At 33.5% G+C, this 22,094-nt stretch overlaps 2 protein-coding genes across 2 annotated transcripts; both read left to right on the forward strand.

Annotated features, from left to right (window-relative positions):
* Positions 1–5,601: 5,601 nt before the first annotated feature.
* Positions 5,602–8,881, forward strand: LOC120076551 (leukocyte immunoglobulin-like receptor family A protein). Its single transcript, XM_039030414.2, has 4 exons — positions 5,602–5,819; positions 7,098–7,187; positions 7,745–8,009; positions 8,394–8,881. Exons 1-4 carry the CDS (start codon positions 5,777–5,779, stop codon positions 8,707–8,709), a joined length of 714 nt encoding a protein of 237 aa, XP_038886342.1. The 5' UTR covers positions 5,602–5,776; the 3' UTR covers positions 8,710–8,881.
* A 5,055-nt stretch (positions 8,882–13,936) lies between these two features.
* Positions 13,937–21,623, forward strand: LOC120075526 (AMMECR1 family). The gene is given in 6 exon segments (XM_039029005.2): positions 13,937–14,291; positions 15,867–15,986; positions 17,486–17,600; positions 19,414–19,507; positions 21,079–21,257; positions 21,259–21,623. Coding segments are annotated over 6 exon segments (639 nt in total). The 5' UTR covers positions 13,937–14,187; the 3' UTR covers positions 21,286–21,623.
* Positions 21,624–22,094: the final 471 nt, after the last annotated feature.

Below are 22,094 nucleotides of genomic sequence, written 5' to 3' on the forward strand. Positions count from 1 at the left end.
ATTGAGTGCTTAAATCACACTCTGATATCAATTGACAGGATATATTAACATGCAACGAAAGTAAATAGAATCAATAAGCATTCTAATTACATTTAATTTGAGTTCTAAAAGCATGCATTGACAGAAATTTCAAAAGAAGGTTTCTTTGTAACATACCTTTGATGAACTCTCCCAATTCCCAACTGTTGTTCCCGAATCCTCAACTCCAATTTTTCAGTGAACCACCAAGAGATCTTCTCAATTTGAATTTAAAAGTTGGAAATTAAGAGTTTAGTGGAAATTTCCCACAAACTCATTTAGTAGGAGGTGTTTTCCTCTTAATCACACCACCTAGCCACTTAAATCATGCAATTGGAGTTGGCATAAACTCAGTTCTATTGTGCTTGCATGAAGAGAGTTAATAAAACTCTTCAATTTGAGTTTTTTAGTAGTGATGACAGAAAAAAAAAAAAAAAAAAGTTTTTTCTGCATCTTCTTCCTTCAAACCCATTTTTCCCTTCACAAATTCATTCTAATTTGGAGTTCCACCAATCAAATTCAAGGCTAAAAATAGTAAAGAAGATCTCTTAATGGTTCACTGAAGAATTGGGGCTGAGAATTCGTGGAGAGCAAGTTGAAATTAAGAGAATCCATCAAAGGTATGTTGCAAAGAAACCTTCTTCTGAAGTTTCTGTTAATGCATGCTTTTATAACTAAAATTAAATGTAATTATAGTACTTATTGATTTTGTTTGCTTCCGTTGTATGTTAATATATCCTATTAAAATGTCTAGCCAAAAGTCTTCTATGTTTATCCATCATCAATCCACATGCATCACTCATTGTAAAAACAGGATGCATCAAATATAGGATATTGTGACATCCTTAAACAGTCTACTAATGGTCAAGAACAACTAGTTAGATATCATTCAGATATCTGACTAGGATTTTAAAAAAAAAATTATTCAACCATAAAAAGAGAGAGAAAGAGAGAAAGAGAGGGATTTTATCAATTGTTTTATGCATAAACATATTCCAAATTGATTTAATCAACAAAAGTTTTCAGTACTTGTTGATTGCAAGCAACGACATATGTTTTACAAAATAATATTAAAAATCTAGCTTCTCAACAAATTTTTGCCAAATGGCAAGCAATACTTTGTTGTTCTGATTTCAAAGTTGAAGCTATATAAGGAAGTACAAACTCCCTTCCTGATTACCTCACTAGAGAATTTCTTCAAGACAAGAGAGAAAAGGAAAGTGAAGGAGGGAAGGAAAACAAAAGATGAATCCTACAATCAAGAAAGGAGAAAAAAGGGAAAATGATCAAGAGCAATGTCCTACACCTCCTCACACTAAGTCTCATACTCTCGAGCAAGGAGAGTCGTCAAAATCAATGGATGATCTGAAAGGAAACAATCCTCAACCCATACAATTATCAAATAAATTTCAAATTTTGGGATCTTCGATCCCTTCGAGACCTTATTCCTTGACAATCAACTATACTCAAATAAAAATTGAGGAGTCATCTACTCCTTCTACTACATATGTCCAGACTATTACAAAATTTTAGATGGGAGAAGAGGTTTTTGTGTTAATAGTTTGATATGAAGAGGATGTAATGTTTTCATACTATGTCCTATATTTCATCCAATGGAAGAAATATATATTTATTATAAGTTTTTCCATTGTTTTGTAGAGTTCGTCACGAATCTCACTTTATTCAACTTTGTTAAAGGATTCAAAAAATATATTTCTTAAGAGTTTCCTTTTGCCGGACCAATTCTTTATCTAGTTTTATTTTGTTAATTGTAAAGAGTTTGGAAATAACATTTAGTTGATTAATATTTTACATATCAAAATGAGTTGGAGATAAAATTAGATCCTTATCTTTTATATAAAAAGGTTATGGTATTGTATTATCAAACCACACTCCTTGGAGGTTTATAAAAGTACTTGGTTGAGCAGGTTCATAAGTAGTAAAATCCGGGAAGTTCTGGTCTTGAAGACTTGAATTGTATTTCTATAGTTCCATCTTCATTTTCAATACTTTGGGTTAATTTTGGATTTTCAATCAATGGTTTAAAGGCGTTTTCTAAATTCAATATGGGATTATGAGTAATTTGATTCTAAGATAACATTATTGGAGTAAAAGTATTTGAGTATTCAGTATTAGCTTCCATTAGAAGGGTTTGATCTTTAGGAGAAGTCCTAAAAGCTTTAGAGGATAAATTTGTATGCATTAATTTATAATGTATTAGAAATATTCCCACCATGGACCCAGTTTGTGGTTCCCAATCCATATTTAAAATTTTAATATCAAGTATTAAAGATTGAAGTATATTTTGAATCGCTTAATGAAACTGAAAAGTTTGGATAATAATTAAAGTAAACTAGTCATTTTTCAATATTTGATTCAACTATAAAGAGTACTGAATTTGAAAAGTTTCCATATCTTTTATCACGTAATAGTAATAGTATTGGGGTATCAATTCTATACTATAAAGAGTTTTATGGCAATTTGAACTAATTCTATATGAAGAAATTTATATTTCCCTTGATGTTGAATAATTGATTGTCTAGAAAATAAGGGAAGAGTTTGTGAAATATTATTTATTGGAACTAATTGTTTTGTTGTTTTAGTCCCATAATTTTGAATAAAATAATATTTTCCTATTTGATAGATAGTTTTAACCGTTGGATTTAGTGTCCTAAATCTCGTTCATTTTGTAGTCTGTAATTTTGTAAATACAAATTATTTATTTAATAAAATAAGCACCATTTTATTTGACATTTAGATAGCATTAACTCAATCCAATAAACTAAGATTCATGGTCATTTAATAAAAGTTGAACAGTATGTGGTAGACATACAAGTGGATCGTGTTCAAGTAATGACCTAAAAGGTTTGCAGTATATGGTAAAGGTAGGGTGCCTTGTCCTGGTGACATTGCAGATACGACCCACTTTATAATTGTTACATGAGTTGTAAGTGTTACAAACAATATGATCCATATTGTTCATGTGGAGACATGTGAGTGAGGTATTCTATATAAAGAGTTTATATAAGACTAGACCACGAAATGATTAGTTTTTTAGTATAACACTGTTGATTAAAGAAATTAACTTTTCACTATGATGACCATAGGTAACTTGACTTTAATCTTGAGTGAGTTGTGAACTTTTGTCAATGAGGGCAAACCTTTGATTTGTATGGGTGAATTGACCTTTTCGCTAGCTCAATATGTCTACCATTTTAGGATTTGTTCAAATAAGGAGTTGGGAATATAATTATACAAGATGGAATTCACTCCTTCATGTAGAAAAGGAAAGTAGATAAATTGCTCATTTAATAGTTGATTCTAGGTCTTGAATCATGAGACCCCACCCTCTCATGGGCCCGATAGGGGTTAGTTTATAATTGGACTATGAATTTTTTGTTCAGGAGTTAAATGTAACTACATGAGTAAAACGGTAATTTTGTCCTAGCTTTAGCTATGAGAAATTTATGAAGAGTCAACTTACTATTAATTGGTTATATCCAATGAACACATAAATATATCTACAGTGTGAATAGTACAACTATTAGTGAAGTGATTGACAGTTAATAGATGTTGATTAACCTGATTCAAAGGGTTAGTTGGTTAATCTCGTATCATTGGAGCTTCTAATCTGTAGGTCCAATAAGTCCCATTGTTAGCTCACTAAGAATAGAAAGAAGGAATAATTGATTTTAGAATAATTTGAATTGTTCGAATTATCTATGGAAATTTAAGTAAGTAATTATATTAATCTGATTAATATAATGTATAATGTATGTTGATACATCATCATATTTATAATTAAAACTATATATTATGTGAGAGAAAAATATTTGAACAAGATTAAAATATTTTAGATAGATTTTATTCTATTGATTAAAATTTACTATGAATTTGATTCAAATTAAAACTATAGATTAAAATAGGAGGTTGCATTATAATGTGATTATAAATGCATATAATATGGTCACTAATAGTTATATTAACTATATTGTTAACATTATAATAATATTAATTATATTAAATATAATATTAATGTTTAATAAAATAACTCCTCGCTAAGGGAGTTTTTTTGCACAATGTGGGGAGGGAGTTAATGTAACTCTCCCCTTCCCCTCTTTCTTTATCTCCCCGTGAAACATAGAGATATTGGACTCTCTCTGATCGCTCTAGAGATTTTGCTCTCACTCTTTCTCACAAATTTTCCTCTGTCAAAACTCACAGAAGCCCACACTTTAATCCTTGTGTCCTAAGAATAACAAGGACTCCATATTGGTAGTATTCTTATTGGGTAGAACAATTTATGGGTTTTCACATAACTTTGTTCGTGACATTAGAAGGGGAATTTCGTGAAGATTTGGTTTTTCTAGAACACATTATAATTTACAACGACACATGTCATATTGGTGGTGTTCTCTATGATTATTCGCTTCCGCATTAGGATTCAATCCCTTCATTAACATCTATTTTTGGTATGGTTCAAGTAGAGGCTTCTTTCTATTCTTGCTATTTGAAACTCTCGACTATTAACTATAGAAAGTTGAGAATTATTTGAATAATCTTCTATTGTGTTTGAAATTTTTTGTTGTATAGGTTTTAGTGAGTATTTTTCCAATTAACTTAGACATTAAAAAACTTAAAGCTTATTATCTCATTAAGATTCTAATTATCTGTTGTGATGAGTAAACAAGATGCTAAAATTCTATAACAATGGAATACCAAGCTTACTAATGCTCTTATTATTCTACTGTGGGAACACAAGGTTTACCAAAGTGTCATTCAATAGAATTAATTAGCAAAACTTGATTATTATCACAAATGATATTTAGAATAATATTAAGACAAAGGTTAATAAATCCTCAATGCTACGCTAATGGGAATAGTACACCCTACTAATGATGTTGTCTCTAATACCAATATGATGTCGTGTCACGTGGGACAAGAGGTGGATATATGGAAGCATGAGGTGGCATCGAAGAACATGTGAATACTTGCATACTTGATACGTGGCATTGTGGGAAATGATGAATATGTGCAATAGAAAATTAACTATGTAAATGATGAATATGTGGGAAATGATGAAATGGTGGATTTTGAAAAATCTAAATATAATAAAGAAACAAGATTTATTTAAAGTAGATGTTGGAAATTCAAAACATGCTAAGCAATTACTGGAATGTTGTAACGTGGAGAAAAGAAGAACTTTTATTGAAAATTTTTACAGAGTACAAGTTTTTTTTTCCTCTCAAAGCAAAATCCTGAAAAGATTGAAAAAAAACTTCTGCATCTTGATACCAACTAAGCTTTCTTTATATACAAATGAGAAGCTTTTATAATTTACGACGACACGTTACATTTTACACAACAGGTCAAAAGACACATATAAAATTGATGGATAGTATTGCAAGTATTAAAGATATAGGAATATTTCAAAATCAAATTTTAAAATTTAATGTTGTTATTATTATTATTATGAGAGGATAAGTTTATCGATTTATTATTATTAGAAAAATTATTTTAAATAATAAAATTGTCGAAAATATTTATAATATTTTGATATTGATAGTGAAATTTTAATTCACCGTATTTTTTCCATTCATTCATTTTTCACGCGGCTTATATATAAAGTTGACCCGTTCCAATTGCAAGACAATTACCGGCAATATTCTCAACTTGACGCCTGAGTGGATTGGCCGCGTGAAGCTCAGACGCCAAGAAAACAGTCGCAACTTTCCTGTCGCGGCCATAAACTCCGATCATGTATCATCCTACTAGAGGCGGCGTTCGTGGCGGTCGAGATCGTAAGCTACTCCATATCTTCTATTATTTCCACTTTGTCTATCGCCTTCCTCTCTTTTCGTCGTCAATGGAATAGGTTTTAGAGGGACTCAATTGTCAAATTCGAGAACCTTTTTGGATTTGAGTCCCCTGTCTAGGGTTATTCCTTTTGCTACTCTGATATTCCGATTCGTGTTTCTTTATTGGGTGATTGTTTTCGTTTCGGAAAAGCTTACTAGGGTTTCTGGGTTGGTGGTTCTAAACAGCCGTCGATTCGCATTCATTTATAGATTTGAAGGCGCCTTGTGAATTGGACAGGAAGTTTAGATGCAGTATTAAGATTTCGATGAATTGTTAGTTTGGCGGTAGTTTATGTAGTTATGTACGTCTATTGTGGTGAATGTAGTCAAGTGTTGGGTCGTAAGGATTTTAGGGCTTGCTAGTTTTTGAGTGGTTGCGTTGGGTTTCTGGTATTTTTTTTTTTGTTCAATATTTGATGTTCGTGTCGGCAATAGCTTTAAACAGCTATATCTTCGCGTTCCTTGAGTGATAATCGTTCTGTTTTTCTTCCTTTTCTCCTCCTAAAACATCGTTAGGTTTCTGTCTTGACTCTGTATCTTCCCGTCTCTTATAGGACTTCTGTAACGAGTGAATTCAAAAGGGTTATCGGAGTTAGACGTTATAACAAATGTCTGTAGTTTGTGAGCAGACAACCATATGACTGGATTGAGGCTAGAGTGTGTAATGATGCATTCCTATGCTTCAACGTGCACAATCATATACGAGAATGGTGTTTTTCTTTTATGTTTTTTCCCCTTCTCCTTTCTCCGTTTCTTTTTTATTCTCAGATGATTTATATTTACTCGTTGATGAGTATAGTCCCAACCTCTCTATGTTAACTCTATATATCTGGAAAATACTGCTTGATATGACATTTGGTAGTTAAGAAAGGCATGATTACTCATAAGGGTGGAAGGATTTCCTTGACACTAAATGTTGTAGGGTCAGACGAGTTGTCCCGTGAGATTAGTCGAGATACATGTAACCTGACCTAAACCCTCATGGATATAGAAAAAGGGTGCAAGGATTTATTTCAAGCCCTATGACCTCTTGTTTATCCATTACATATCTCTTTCTTTAACCAATGTATCCATTGTCCAACCTTTCAGATTGTTGAATTGGCAAACAATTAGTGCACCTGTTGAAGTATCTTTCCTGAATTTAGCAAGCGACTCTCTACCATATGGGATTTTGCTCATTCAGTGCCTTTTTTTTTTTTTTTGTACTATCTTGATGTGCAGAATTTAGTTGGGAAGATGTGAAAGTTGATAAACACAGGGAAAACTTCCTTGGCCACAGCATCAAAGCTCCTGTTGGAAGATGGCAAAAAGGTAAGGTATCATTGCGAAAGCCCACTGTGGTTATGTGATGTATGTAAGTTGAGCATTTAATCAAATGATTTTCTTTGTATAAGGCATTAGATTGCTCAATTGAAAAACTATTTGCTTTGTTTGATTGTACAGGGTGTCCTTAAATGCAGTTGTAATCTGTTTTCATTACTTGGGTTCTTTTTTCTTTATACATAGATATATACATATATATGTATACACATACATATATACTACATATATATACATACATATATTCACATATGTACATATATACATACATATATATACATATGCACACACGCGTGTGCACATACATACATATATTTGGTAATTTGGGAGGCACATTATTTCTCTTGTTTTCTTCAATTTGCAAACTATTTTGGCCAATTTTGCATTTCTACTTGTATATACATCAAATGGCTTGAATTAGAAGGCACTTATTCATGCTGATTTTTATTGTTAGTTGTGGGTCATCCCTCTCATATTCTTGTACCTGGAATTGTTTGCTTGAAAAAAAATGTTATAATAAGACATTTTATTTTTCAATAACTTAACAGGGAAAGATCTACACTGGTATGCACGGGATAAAAAGTCAAGTTTGGATGTGGATCATGCAAAGGAGGAGATAAAGTTGATCAAGGAGCAGGAGGAACAGGCGATGAGGGAGGCTCTTGGTTTAGCTCCTAAAACTTCTGGCAGATCTCATGGTAATCGCCTTGATAAGCACGAATTCTCAGAACTTGTGAAGCGAGGCAGCACGGCAGAAGACTTGGGCGCGGGCCATGCTGAAGCTGCACGGGTTCAGGGTCTTGGTTTTTTGAGGTTAGAAATTATATAAGGAATTGATACTTATTTGTTGTTTTTATCCTCTTGATACAGTTTCAATCATATGGAATTTTCCCTTTTACCTGGATGTGCGGTATCAAAGTTAGGGATGAATGGAAACTTTGCCCATCAATCAACTATCAGAATTGAATCGCCTCTTTGTAGATACGACCATGGGGATTTTAACCAAGTTTAACTAAACAGTCTGGCTAGGCAGTGTTCAAAGATTAAAAGGAAATTATTTTTGTTAGTGGTTTAAAATTTGTAAATGGTCCCAAACCTAAATTCACTATTTCGTTAGCATCAACATGTCTTGCATTTTGTACTGCCTACTCTGGTCTAACTATTCCTGTTATATTTTTATCTTTGGCCTTGTTGCAGAGCACCTCGTGCATGGGAAGAATCTAGTTCTCTTCCGCATACTCAAATGGGCACCTCTGCTGGTCTGGAGAAAACGGATGTCCCTGACCTGCCTGCTAGGAATACAAAAGAAGAGGAAGTGGAGGATGAAAAGAACAGCAAGAAAAGGAGGCGTGAAGAGAGACGGGAGAGGCATGAAGAGAGACGTGAGAGGCGTGAAGAGAGACGTGAAAGGCGTGAGAAACATGAGAAGTATGAGAAGAGACACTCTCGTGATTCCAATGATAGGAAGAAACGGAGTAGAGACAAAGAAAGGGGAAGACACGACTCTGATTGAACACAAGGATCATGGTTCACACTATGCCATATACTCTGTAACTTGACATGGGATGAACATCATCCATTACTAGAAATTCATTGAGTGTGTGCCGACTGATTATTTACTCTGCATTTACATTCCATGTATTAATGGTAGTTCTATAAGGGTCAAAATCCCCAATGTTCAGTTACATAATTGTCATTTCTCTGACTTCAAGTTGTAGGTACTGTTCTTCAATCTCCAGGTTCATTGGGCTCTTCCATCTCCAAATGGTCTTTGCTTTAGTGGCTCTCATATGGCTGGTGATGAAGAAGCTGACTCCTTTTAGTAAGAGTGTAAATCTTCTTTTCTGTAATCTCTGATTTCTTTAGATTATAATCTTTAATCAAATTCAAACCGTTCAGTTCCACTGAGCTTAGTTTTGAATTTTTTGTTAGATGACTGTGATCCGGAAAATGGTTATACTTTGATCTTATGACTTCAAAAAGCCCTTATTTAGAGTTGATATTTGAGGATTTGATGAGATAGAGATGCAAAAATGGACGTTTCTTGAGATTCATTGGAAGTCTCCCATGGACCAACTATATGAATGGTGAAAAGCTATTGTATACAAATTACAAGGAATGACCTTACTTGAACAGGATCTGTTCTATATATTGTATATTTAACCTGTTCTATAGGTTGTATAATTGTGTCCGAGTTCTTAGGTATACAGATTACTGGAGAAATTTCTTCCTACCCTTCCATCAACTTTAGATTTAATTTCACCTTTTATTGTGTTGGAAATTTTTTCAATGTAGCATGTTTGATGACTATCTATCTGTAACTCTTGTTATTCTTATGTAATAGTTATCCACCTTTAAAAACTGATGATTCAATTGGCAGAGAGGATTTTTGGGGAAGATAGACAGGAATTTTCTTTGTTCGTGTTTACAATTTGACAATTTTATAAACAAGTAAAGAAATTGTTTCTAAACTAATTCAATATTTTTCAAATAGAAAATGGAAAAACAAAGTAGTATTGCTCGTCTTTTTAAGTACAATTGGCGTAAGAGGATTTGAACCATAGATTTTGTGGTTATTAGCACGCTCAAATGTCATAGCTCAGTTTGACATATTGCAAGTTCATTTTCATAGGTTTGTATTTGTTAATGTGGAATATATGTCATGTTAGAGATTATGGAATTAATAATTTGACTAATGGTTTCTTCCTTTTTAATTAGGTCCATAACTTTTTTTAATTACAAGTTTAATCTTTCCATTTTTGAACATACGATCCACGTATAAATTTATACTCATATACTCTTCGATGACAAGCTTTCATTTTTTTATCTCTTCGAATGATGAGCTTTCATTTTTTTTTTGTTCCGATTTATGAATATGTCCCATAAGCTCTCTCCAGGTTTAGTCTTCATTTCATGTGTTTTTGAGAACTATTTGGCATTTTTCAAAAACGATAGAACTTCGGAAGGTTCACCGATTTGCGAGTAATGTAATTTATATCAAGCTTTAAATTCATTTAGCCAACGTGATTGAACATAACCCACCTAAAATGTCCACAAAAGTATCATAAAATATATTTACAATCGAAATGGGAATTACTCATTGTTCATTGCAAATCTAGCATAGTTCACATGAAATTTTCATACGAAAATATCATTTAAAAAGTAATGTGCCTTGGACGAGTTCTATCTGGTTTGGAGACAATATCTCCAGACACTCCTCCATTTTTTGGCTAGTCATTCGAAATTGCTTGCAGTCTTGTGATCGTGCTTGTTGGTGGTGTTCTGATATCTCTAGTGATCTTGGTGTATTTGTGTATTCGTGGAGTTGGGTCTAAAGATTATTTTGTGGGATGATTTGCTTTTGTCGAGTTGATATTTTCATAAGATTTCGCATTGGGATACGAAGTTCACTTAGATTTGTCAGTTTGGCTTTGGGAAGCGATTGAGGCATAAAGTTTGGAGAGTTGCTTGGTGTGCAGTTACCTACTATATTTGGCATGAGCGTAATTTAAGAGTTCATGGTGCTACCATTTGGCTGCCCCATATGATTAATTTGACTGTTCGGTCTGAGATTTTTATTTGTTATTCTAAGTGGGTTGGACTTCTCTTGTGAGGACCAATGGGAACTCTTCGTGTTGAGACATTTTCTCTTTTATTTTTTTTCCTTGTATTATTGGTTTTTGCCTTATTTTGTCTATTCTTCTATTATGTTTTGCTTGTGCCTTGACTTCAAGGTGTGAGCTCATTCTCTCTTTTTAGCAATATGTTATATTTGTAAAATAATAATAGTAATAATAATAAAAAGCATACATGAGTTTGAGGTAAAATAGTTGAGGTATGAGATCTAGAGAGTCGTTTGGCATGCAATTATCTATCATATTTGGCGTAAACATAATGTTTGTGTCTAGGGAAACAGAGTTACCTTGTGTCCTTGTAAGTGGCTTGGGCTTCTATTGAGAGGCTCAAGTAGGCTTTTCTCCTTGAGACATTTTTCTAGTGAAATAAAATTAAAGACGTTAATGTTGGGTTTTACATCCTAAAACTCGTAGATAGTAAATGCAACATTTGACCAATCATTAATAAAATGTTATTGATGTTTATTTCAATAAATTGTTATTGTTTTATCTTGCCTAAATAACCATGATCCAATAAACTAACATCGTAAGTTGTTGTATGAGTCTTGAACTGTATGTGGAGACATATGGGGATCAATGTTCAAGATACAACTTAAAGGGGCTATAGTATAGGGATAAGATTTGGTACCTTATCCTGGTAACACTTTGGTTACGACCCATTTTGTATTTGATACAAACACAATGATCCAACGCTTTCGTGTAAGGCACATGCGAGTGGGGTATCCTATACAATGAGTTCACATAAGACTGGACCTCGAAATAGTAATTGATAGATGTAACGCCTTTAACTAGTTAGGTTTCTATTTCATTAGGATGACCTAGGCAACTTGGTTTCTACTTGATTTGTATGGGTGAGAGTGGCAAGTTCATCGACTCAATAAGCCTACCATTTTGGGGATAAGACCGAGTGGAGAGCTGGGAACATAATTACACAATATGGAATTAACTCATTCCTGATTTGTAAGTAGAAAAATGTTCCCAAGTAGTGTCTCTCAACCTTGAGCAAAGGGTCCTACCCTCTCACTGGCTCGAGAGGGGTTTTGTTTGATGGTTGGAACACAAATAGGGTGTTCATTAGAGGAGCATTGATACTTAAGAACGTAGAGGTAACTCAGGGGTAAAAACGGTAATTTGGTCCAGCTGGTGTTACAAACACTCATGAAGGACTAACTTGCTGTTAATCGTCAATATCAGTGAACACAAAAATATATCTGCAGTGATAATAGTGCAACTGTGGGTCATAGTGGAGTGTACCTACGGTTAACGAATATTGATTAACTTGGTTAATGAGTTTAGTCCATTAATCTCATATCGTTGGAGGTTCTGATTTGTAGGTTCGTTAGGTCCCACTGGTAGCTCACAAACGTATCGAGGTAATTAAAGTAATTTGAAATGTTCAAATTTACTAAGGGAAATAATATAATGTATGGTGATACATAATAATAATATAAAGTTTATATTTTAATTAAATTTTATAATATACATTTATTTTGCATTTGATTCAAAATTAAATATTTGAAGAAGTTCAAATATTAAATTTCAAATATTAAATTTAATATGAATAGAATTCATATTAAAACTATAGGTTCGAATTAATGCATACTAAATGCATATTAAAACTATAGGTAATATGGGAGAAAATAATTGAATGTATTCAATTTTAAGGTTAAATTAAATACGTGATATTTAATTTAATGATTAATTAATTATTAAATTAAATTTAATTAAGTTAATTGAATTAAAACTATAAGTTATGAGAGAGATGTATTAAAATATGATTCAAATGCACATTTAATTAAATATGAGATATTTAATTATTTGATATATATATATATATATATATAACTCCCCAACTTGGGATTTAAACTCCCCAAATGCACATTTAAGGTTATATATATATTATAACAAACCCCCTAACTTGGGGAGTTATATGGGAGTGAGAGAGAACTTTAAAAAAATTTCCTCTTCTCTCTCCAGGTAGTTATCTCAACATCACAAAGAAAAAAAAACACAAAAAACACAGAGAGAATTTTTTCCCTATCTTCTTTTGGTATTTTTGAGATTTTTCTCTATAGAAAAAATTTATGGGATCCCACTTCCTTCTACCTCACAATAGAAATTAATATCATATATCCAAAAATTTGGTGAAACCCTCGAGAGTTGTCAATGAAAATAGTTATTAAAACCTGAAAATGGTTTGAAAATTTTAAATCATTGGTCTTGCCTTTCAACATTGAGTTTATGTCTAATCCTTTAACATTTTAAATTACAGGTATTGATATGGAAACCCTAACAATTTGAATCAATAACCCTTTGAAAATGAGAAATCCTAATTTTCAATCACTAAAACCCCCAAATCAACACAATCTCAACCCTCAAGGATTGAGTTAGACACGAATTGCCTTAAGATCAAAGCTCTTGAGACAAAGAACAAGTTCATTGACTCAAGATTCAAACATTCTACAAGATAAGATGATCAATCCCATTTGAATGTTCTTAGCATGCGGTTCACATACATAATTGCAAATTCAATAAGCTTTCATGACTAATCTTGAAAAAATAAACTTAAAAGGTCAAGATTCAATTCATTGTAAAAGCTTCTCAAAACAACATAAAGTCAAGATTTTAATGGCATTAGAAAGAAAAACAAAACACCACATCATAGTTTATAATAAAATTACAAAAATATCCCAACTCAAAATATCATAAAAAAGATAAATTCGAGAAATACTTAAATTACATTAAAATTATTAAGTAAAATATAAGCAATAATTTGATACCTCTCCATATCAAATATAGTCTTTAAACCTTAATATATATTCATTAAAAACTTCAAATTATAAATAATAGATCAATTAATGTTTAAAAATTAATTAGAGATCAATTAAATATTTTTTAAGGTTTAAATTTAATCTTAATTCATTAAAAACGAATTAAAAAAATATTATGGACCATAGTTAGAATTTTAAAATTTATATATTTAAAGCAAAACAATAATTTTTTTTTGGGAATAATGAGAAGAATCCCAACAAAAGAAGCAAGCAGAATAAAAGTACTGGGAAATGGGTCCTACATGAAATGAATGAATTTATATTCATAAAAATTTGTTATTGGCATCAGAATAAAGGCGCAAAAGTGAGCTCTAGAGAGAGAGGGAAAAGAAAAGAGGAGAGAGAAAAAACGCTCCTCTTCTTCCTTCTCTTCTTCTTCTTCTTCTCCTTCTTCTTCATTCTTCTTCCTTTTCTTCCGGTCCCTCAATTATTACACCCACCAAATTCTTCTCTCTTTCTTTCCTCCATTTCATTATAATTTCCTTACCACCTTCTTCACTTCACTGCTTACTGATTACAGCAACTATGGTGTCCGCCAACAGAGAGATGGTGGTGTACTGTTTCGATACCCTTCTCGCTCACTACAACGGCGAAGAAGCCCCTCCCCCCGCTTTCGACGGCGGTCAACAGTAATTTCTTTCACCCCCCTTTTGTTTTTTTTTTCTTCATGTACGATCATGTTGTGGGATTTGTTTGCTTGCATGTTTAGGTTTTAGCGTGTGATCATGTTTGTGGTTTTACTGATTTTAACGTCGGTGGGTCGGTTTCGATTATGATCGTTATTGGGTTTTGATTTCTGGGTTTAATTTTAATTGTTACCGAGTACTTCAAATTTTAGCGAATTGTCCACTTTGTCGTTCTTTTCCTGCTTTAAATAGCTTAGTTCAAATGTTTCATTATAGGAACACAGAGAAAGGGAGCATTTTAAGTATATTATAAATAATATTTGTTCAATTGAATTCGATTTTTGTTTTTGTTATTGGTGAATGCTTTCTGTTTTGGCTCCTTTTCATTTTCTTTATAAAGTATGGTTTTTTTTTTTTTTTTTTTTTTTTTTTTTTTTGATCTAAAACTAAAAGAATATATGTGCTAGATAATGGTTAAAAGATAGGGTTGTGGTGAGTGGTGATAAATGGTAAGGGGAGTAACCGTTTTCTGTGTGGCTGCCAGGAAACCCGATTCAGCTACTTGTAGCTAGGCACTTCCTGCTACATACCCTGGAAAGAGCAACTTTTAGTGTGCATCATAGGGGAAAGCTTAATAAATTGAATGAGCATCTAATTTGATGTTTTTTAAAAACTAGATCTGCCCAAGAAGCCTGTTCCTGTGGTTTATATTCTTTTTATTATTTTTCTATATATTTGCGAAGTCTGAATGGAAGAAACAAGAATATAAGTATAGGCTTCTTCCTCATGGTAATAACTAATAAGTTATTGTATGTTAATTTTAGTACCATTTGTATATTGCCAAGGATCTTCCTCAGTGCTGTTGACATTTTTGTTTCCAATTTTCTCCTAGAAAGATTAGATATCATCTACAGTGATGTTAGTGGATTATATTTACTGTAGGCATATGTTCTCGTTCAAGAGTTGAGGCAATGACATCAAGTCCTATATATACAAACAGGCTGTTTTGATTCAGCATATGAGCTATAATGGTTGGTTAATCTGTATGATGAAATGTATTTCTGCTAAACTAAACATTGCTTGTCTTGAGGCCGTCTTCTTTTTGTTTTTAGCTTATGATTATGTGTTTTCCTGTATTCATAACTTTATATAAAACTGTTTTTAATACTTGTTGGTTTGACCCTTACTGAGATTATATTTATTTTACATTTATTGTTATGTGGTCATATCTCAGATTATTATACAAAAAGGAAAACAAAGTTGTCACTGGTCTTCATAGAAAGCCACGACCAATTTTGTGTGTTTTCTGAGACATATTCAGCTATCAGTCTGTTGTTCTACACATTTTCTGTGTTCTATCATGTGGTTAGCATACAAGTTTCTTTTTTCCTTTTTTTGAGTTCAACAATCGGGGGGTGGGGATCAACTATCGACTTTTGAGATGGCAATTAGCGTCTCTATCTACTAAGCCATGCTCAGATTGGGTTAGATATACTTTTGTACTTCATACCTAGTATGTTCTTACTATTGATTGCACCTGTTTTTATTTCACGTGAATATATTTTTTTTTTCTGCCAGCCCCTTGTTTGTTACATGGAAAAAAGTGATCAATGGTGGTGAACCTCGTTTGCGAGGGTGCATAGGAACTCTAGAAGCTCGCTGCTTGATAAATGGCTTCAAGGATTATGCTTTAAATAGGTATTGTTGCTTAATGCCTACTTCTACCTTTCATCCACTGCTTTACCTAAAAACTTCCCAAATCAGTTGGTTGACCCGAATATTTGGGACAAAGTATTTAACAGAATTTGTGAATCTTTGATGATGGTGTTTATTTATTGAATTTGCTGTCCATTTCTGCTAGTCATCTCTAAATGCATAGATAGAAATTTTCATTTGAAAGTAATGTAATGATCCAAACGTATGCTAATGGTGTCCTACTTCGTTTGTATAAGGATGGTGGTGCATGGTTCGCAGCCATAGTCTGGCCCAACTCCAGGAATTTGTACCTCACTGCTTATTATTAATCATGGTTGTCTTTGCACATAGGATAAAAATCTGGTTCTGCTTGCCTTTGCTCTGGTAGTGTAACATGAATTAAAAATGAATGAGATTTTTCAATTCTTTTGAGTTGGATTGGGAGTTAAAACTGTAAGATTTTTCATGCAGGCCAAAAGAAGAGTAATTGTGGATTCTATTGTCCTTTTTTACTCTAGTGACCAAAGCCTTCCACAATTTTTTTCCATATTCTATTTTACTATCGGAAAACTTTTCCACAATCCCTTGGCTTGCGTTGCTTCGCTACTAGAGTTTGGCTAGTGGTTAGATGGACAAGTAGTAAACTCTGATACTTTTTAAAACCCATGGGTTTAATTTTTTGGCAGTCATCTATTGAAGGTATTAATTTTCTTTATAAAGAAAGATTTCAATTACAACATCATAGATGAATAGTTTGATTTGTTTTTTCCCCCTCCACTTTGGAGGTCTTACATGTATAAGAAGAATCCTATGGCATTTTAAATTTAGTATGTGTGTCGTGTGTGTCTTTAACACAATTGCTATTACGAGTCCTTTATCACGATGCTGTACTTTCAAGCATATCATGGAGTTCCTGAATTATTACAAATGCTGTTGGATGTTTTTGTCAGTGATCAAAACAAAGGTGTCACTTAAAGTATGATGTGTGATGGAGCAACCTTTTTCCGTTGCCCTTTCCTTGGCTTTCTTAAATCAAATTATATGGGAGAAAAATCAATGGGTGAATGGGAAGTGCATACACTTGACATAAGTGATCCATATTGTTGGAAGTTTGGTTGATTTAAAACTGATTTGATAAATAAAGTTCAGGGAATGGAGCGGCGGGGAGGAGGCTGATTTCTTGAATGAAATTCGAGAGAGAATGAAAAATCCATTCTTAAGCGGTCTACCTGATTTCTATGTAAATTATTCACATTCATGCATGGAGTCCTTTTTTTTTTGTGTGTGTGGTGGGGGGGTTAGAAGGTGGCACTAGCATATATACATATAAGGAAATAACCATGTTTCTCTTGCTCTATCTCAACTCTTGGTTTCACATGCTCTCTCTTTTTCATTGTCATGACTAAATGCAAATTTCATTTTTCTATCTGTTCAACCTGGCCGACTTCATTGGGCATCTAAAGAGTTAGTTTGTGATTACTTTTTTCTTGAATATGTTGCAGTGCATTGAGGGACCGGAGGTTCCCCCCAATACAGCCTAAAGAATTACCATATTTGGAATGCACAGTTTCCATTCTAGTTGATTATGAAATAGCTACGAATTATCTGGATTGGGAGGTATGTCTCTGTCCCCGTCCCCCCCTCCCCCCCCCCCGATAATAATCCAAGGTTTGTGTTTGTGTTCAGCAAGTATAGTAGTTGGTTTTGGTTTTCTGCTCTTTCACAGAATCTAAGTACCTTTTTTCTTTCATTAAACCATCTAAAACATTTCTCAAATAATAATAAAAAAATTATCTGAAACAATTTTGTGCATTATTAATGATTAAAATATGTCTGCCAGGCATGAGCTATATTGTTAGAGTAATATTCATGAACTATCTTCTTTAAAGGAAGTCAGATGTTAGGCCACCTATTACGATCACCTACACAAGAAGGGGCAAAAAGGGGATTAACTCTTATGGAAGTTAGTTAGAAAGCGCTGGGGGCCGGTAAGACCACTGTAAGGTAATCTTGGGTTAGAAGGTAGCATATATACATATTAGGAAGGTGTTAAGCCTCCGATTATACATCAATATAGAGGAAGGGTAAGAAGGTCATAGTGGAGGACTGGTTAGTTACGTGCTTAGCTATGTTTGAAAGGTTGGGGAGCGTCTTGTGGGGACCAGTGGGGAGAATGTTGGTGTCGGGTGTTTGTTATGCTGTTTGTTAGGCAGAGAGAGGTACTTTGTGGGAGAGCAGTAGTTTTTCATTTTCAGGTTCTGTGTATTAGCAAGTTCTTGAGAGAGAGGAGAGATTACCAACCCTCTCGAATTGGCTGAGAGAGTTTGTATTGCCTTAGGGCTTGCTCTTTCTCAATATATCAATACAAAGTAAGGGCAGTACCTTACGGAAGGCTGGGGATTTTTCATTGCTTTGTCTTTCGTAGATAGTTGTGGAAGAGCAAAGGAAGGAGAGATTATCAGCGTTCTCCAATAGGCTGAGTAGTTTTGTATTGCCTTAGCTGTTTCTTCCTCTGAATATCAATATATTCTAAGGAATACCTTTCATCAGAAAACTGGTTACCTAAAGCCTAAAGGCATGTAAGTCAATTTGTTCTTGGACAGTAACTAGTTTAATTTAACCATTTCTCTCATTGTATTTGTAGAACCCTCGGATTTTGTCGTTCTTTCTTGGCCTCTATTCACACTTACACATCATATGCATTGAATTCGCTTCATTAATAGGTTCACGATTCGACTTTGATCGTTATGGACTGGTACCAAGATCTAGTCCTAGACAGGCAGACTTAATTTTAACAGCGGGCACGGTAACAATGAAAATGGCTCCTTCTTTAGTAAGATTATATGAGCAAATGCCTGAACCAAAATATGTTATTCTTCAATTTACTAAGATATCCAGTCTCAAATTCCAAGGTGTGGACCAGGAAATGCTCCCTGAACATGTACTTATCAGGAAAATGAAAAATTTTGAGCAGATTGGCTACTACAAATATCATTTCATTTAGTGCTTGTTAGCTACTAAATACATCCAAGATTTTTGTATAATAGGAACTTTCTTGCTATATACTATCACAGGCTTATAGGCATAACTTGCAAGTGGTTTACTCAACTAGCCTTGCCAAGAAGTTAATGATAGTAGGATTCAAGATGCACGTTTAGTTCATACTTAAGTACCGTCTGAATAAATATACCCTTGCATATATATAAGGACTCACTAGGCTTGATTGTTAGAAATTCGAAAAGTGCACTGCTGTTGTGGCTTGCAAGGATTGGTTGAGTACGTTTCATGATTCTGGCTAGTTTTTCCAAAAGTGTCGAGCTGGTCCTGTCCTGGTTGCCCGTCATGCTTTTGGCCAGTCCCAAACTCTCACAGAATAGTCAGTCTGGTAGGTAGCTTTATCGTAATCAGGGGTCTTCATGTCTTATTGCAGGTAGGTAAGCATGGTATTATTATTGAATTTAATGATCCCGACTATAATGCTAGACGAAGTGCTACGTATCTGCCCGAGGTCGCTGCCCATGAAGGTATGTTTACCGTGCTTTTTTGTGGATAAATATTAGTCCTCCTTTCCTTTTATTTTGAAATCCAGTGATTTGCTTTGAATACAAAGTAGTTGTCACTATAACTATGGGGTGGACTACCCCTCACTCCACACACACACACACACACACACCATTTTAATTAATTTTGCAATTTTTTTCACTGTTAGTAGTAAAATTTAGATTCCGTACCAAATATATATCATATATTTTGTTTTACTTCATTCCTACACTAACTCTTCTTTTAACTTTTATTCCTCGATTTTTTCTATTCATTTTATAATAACTAATTAAGTTGAGAAAACTTACTTTTAGTCCATAAATTTTTAAGATCAATCTAATTTGATTCTTGAACATAAAAAAATCTATTTTTTTAGTGTCTAAAATTTTAAGCTTTAATCTATTTTGGTGGATGAATTTTTAAATTTCTATTCTAGTCTGTAAACTTTACAATAAGTAACTATGTTGGTTCTCACAGTTATTTGACCATTAATTAGTTATTAGATAGATAAATAGGCTTCTTATGTGCATTAACATGCCACATATAGGTTGACTGAAATAGGTATTAAGTAGGCAAATTTTATGTTGCAAAATAATACTTCTTATAAACACAACTTCAGCAAAACTTGTAAACACAACTTCAACTTATAAACATCACTTCTACTTGATTACGGTAAAGCTGCCTGCTGGGTCAATCGGATACACTTATGGAGTGATTTGGTGATTGCATCATTATATCCATCCTGCCTTTTGCAAAATAATTAAATGCAAGTTATATAGATATCAAAGCCAAGTTTTGAAAATTGAAACAAAGTATTTAAAAATTTGATTCTGTTTTTGAAATTTGGCTCTGAATTCTAATCTTTCTAAAAGATGAAATCCGTGGTAAAAAATTTGCGAGTGTATAAACTAAAAATTTTCAAAAACAAAAAATCAATTGGTTATGCAACGAAGACTGTCTTTGAGAGTCATGGATCAAAATGACTCTAAAAATGATCAACTTTCTGAAGTTAATGACTAGACTATACATTTTGGATGTTTAAAAACCAAATGGAACAAGGATCCAAATGTGATTTAAACCAAAAATTTATTTGGCCCCTCCAAGACTTCTAAGTCTATCATTCATATAATTTGTCTGCATATGAAGTCAGCATAATTTTTTTTAACAGTCAATTTAGCTACACATGCAATTCCTACAATCACTTTCTTGACTCGAGGATGTGAATTGTGAAATAATAGTTTTTACTGTACATGTTTGCATTTTCTCTTATTCTAAGTATCCTATACTCGGTACATCTTCCCATGTTTACTCGAATTTTTTGTTGTTGCCCTGTATCTTCCTTCTGCGAGGTTGACAAGTCCTCGAGCAGAGTGAGATATCTCGTGGTCTTGTATTAGACTTTGACAGGGTGGCCTGATTTATGCAACTCAAAAGAACAAAATACCTTTTGAAATCCAGTTTTTTTTTGCCTAAAACGTTGCCAAATGTCTGTTTAGCTTTATAGTTCCTCCAGCTGACTGGGGTTTCGGGTTCGGCTGGATCTTGATTTTTTCAGGTTGGACAAAAATCGAGGCGATTGACTCATTGATGCGGAAGGCAGGATATAATGGTGCAATCACCGAGTCACTGCGTAAACGTATTCGATTGACCCGGTACCAGAGCACCCTATTCACCATGCACTATGGTGAGTATGTCTCCTATGTTAAAACTACCCGGGGCACAGCTCCTTGCGTGGTCGGGGCTAAAGCCTAACAACCATTGATTCTTCCAAACGGCCTTTGCTAAAATCTGCAAAGCTTAAGTTTGGGTACTGAACTAAAACAAAATATAGGATGCCTGAATGATATGTCTTGTGTTCCATTCATCCAAGATGCTTCTTTTGAATCACTGTCTTTTCAATGCCATTCAACAAGAAAGGAAAAAAGGGGGGGAGGGGGGGGGGGGGGGGGGGGGGGGGGGGGAACTGAAGAACCCAATAGTTATTTGGAAACTTATCATTCAAGCCTTGCAGCTTCTCTGTAGTTTGCTGCTCTGTAATACTTCCCAGTTCTAATTATCATATTGCTATATGCTATTTATCTATCTACCATTTTAGCTGCATCTTTTTCTATCAATGTGTTTGAACATTAAAATTTGAAGGTTTTTCCCCCTTTTAATTTCATTTGTATATTACATTGCGTCCTACCTTTTTATCTTCATGATTTTCGTTTCAATTGTGATTAGTCAAGGTATGTGGAAGCTGACTCGAACACTCTTAGATATCAAAAAGAGAAAAATCTATATATTTCCTTTGTGGATTCATAGAGGTATGGTTTGTGAATGTTGTGTTGGAACATGATTCACAATTTATTCTGATTTTTAAAAATGGATTAGCATTTTTGTCCTAATATTTCATGTCTTCACTATTTTTGTAAAGTTGGAAATATTACGCTTCCCATTTTTCTATTTTTATTTTTTCGAAATAAACTAAAAAAAAATTATCCACAAGTGGATTGTTGTAAAAGATTGGTTTGGTATGTAAAAATGACCAACTATTAAATGGAGTTTCTTTTTGGATCAAAATTTAATGAT

This window comes from Benincasa hispida, chromosome 4, assembly GCF_027475165.1.
Source record: "Benincasa hispida cultivar pf3 chromosome 4, pf3_genome.v1.1, whole genome shotgun sequence".
Taxonomy (NCBI): Eukaryota; Viridiplantae; Streptophyta; class Magnoliopsida; order Cucurbitales; family Cucurbitaceae; genus Benincasa; species Benincasa hispida.

Coding starts and splice junctions, on each gene's coding strand:
- LOC120076551 (XM_039030414.2), top strand. CDS start 5,777: ATGTATCATCCTACTAGAGGCGGCGTTCGTGGCGGTCGAGATC. Junction 5,820..7,097: donor CGTTCGTGGCGGTCGAGATC/GTAAGCTACTCC, acceptor CTTGATGTGCAG/AATTTAGTTGGGAAGATGTG. Junction 7,188..7,744: donor TGTTGGAAGATGGCAAAAAG/GTAAGGTATCAT, acceptor ATAACTTAACAG/GGAAAGATCTACACTGGTAT.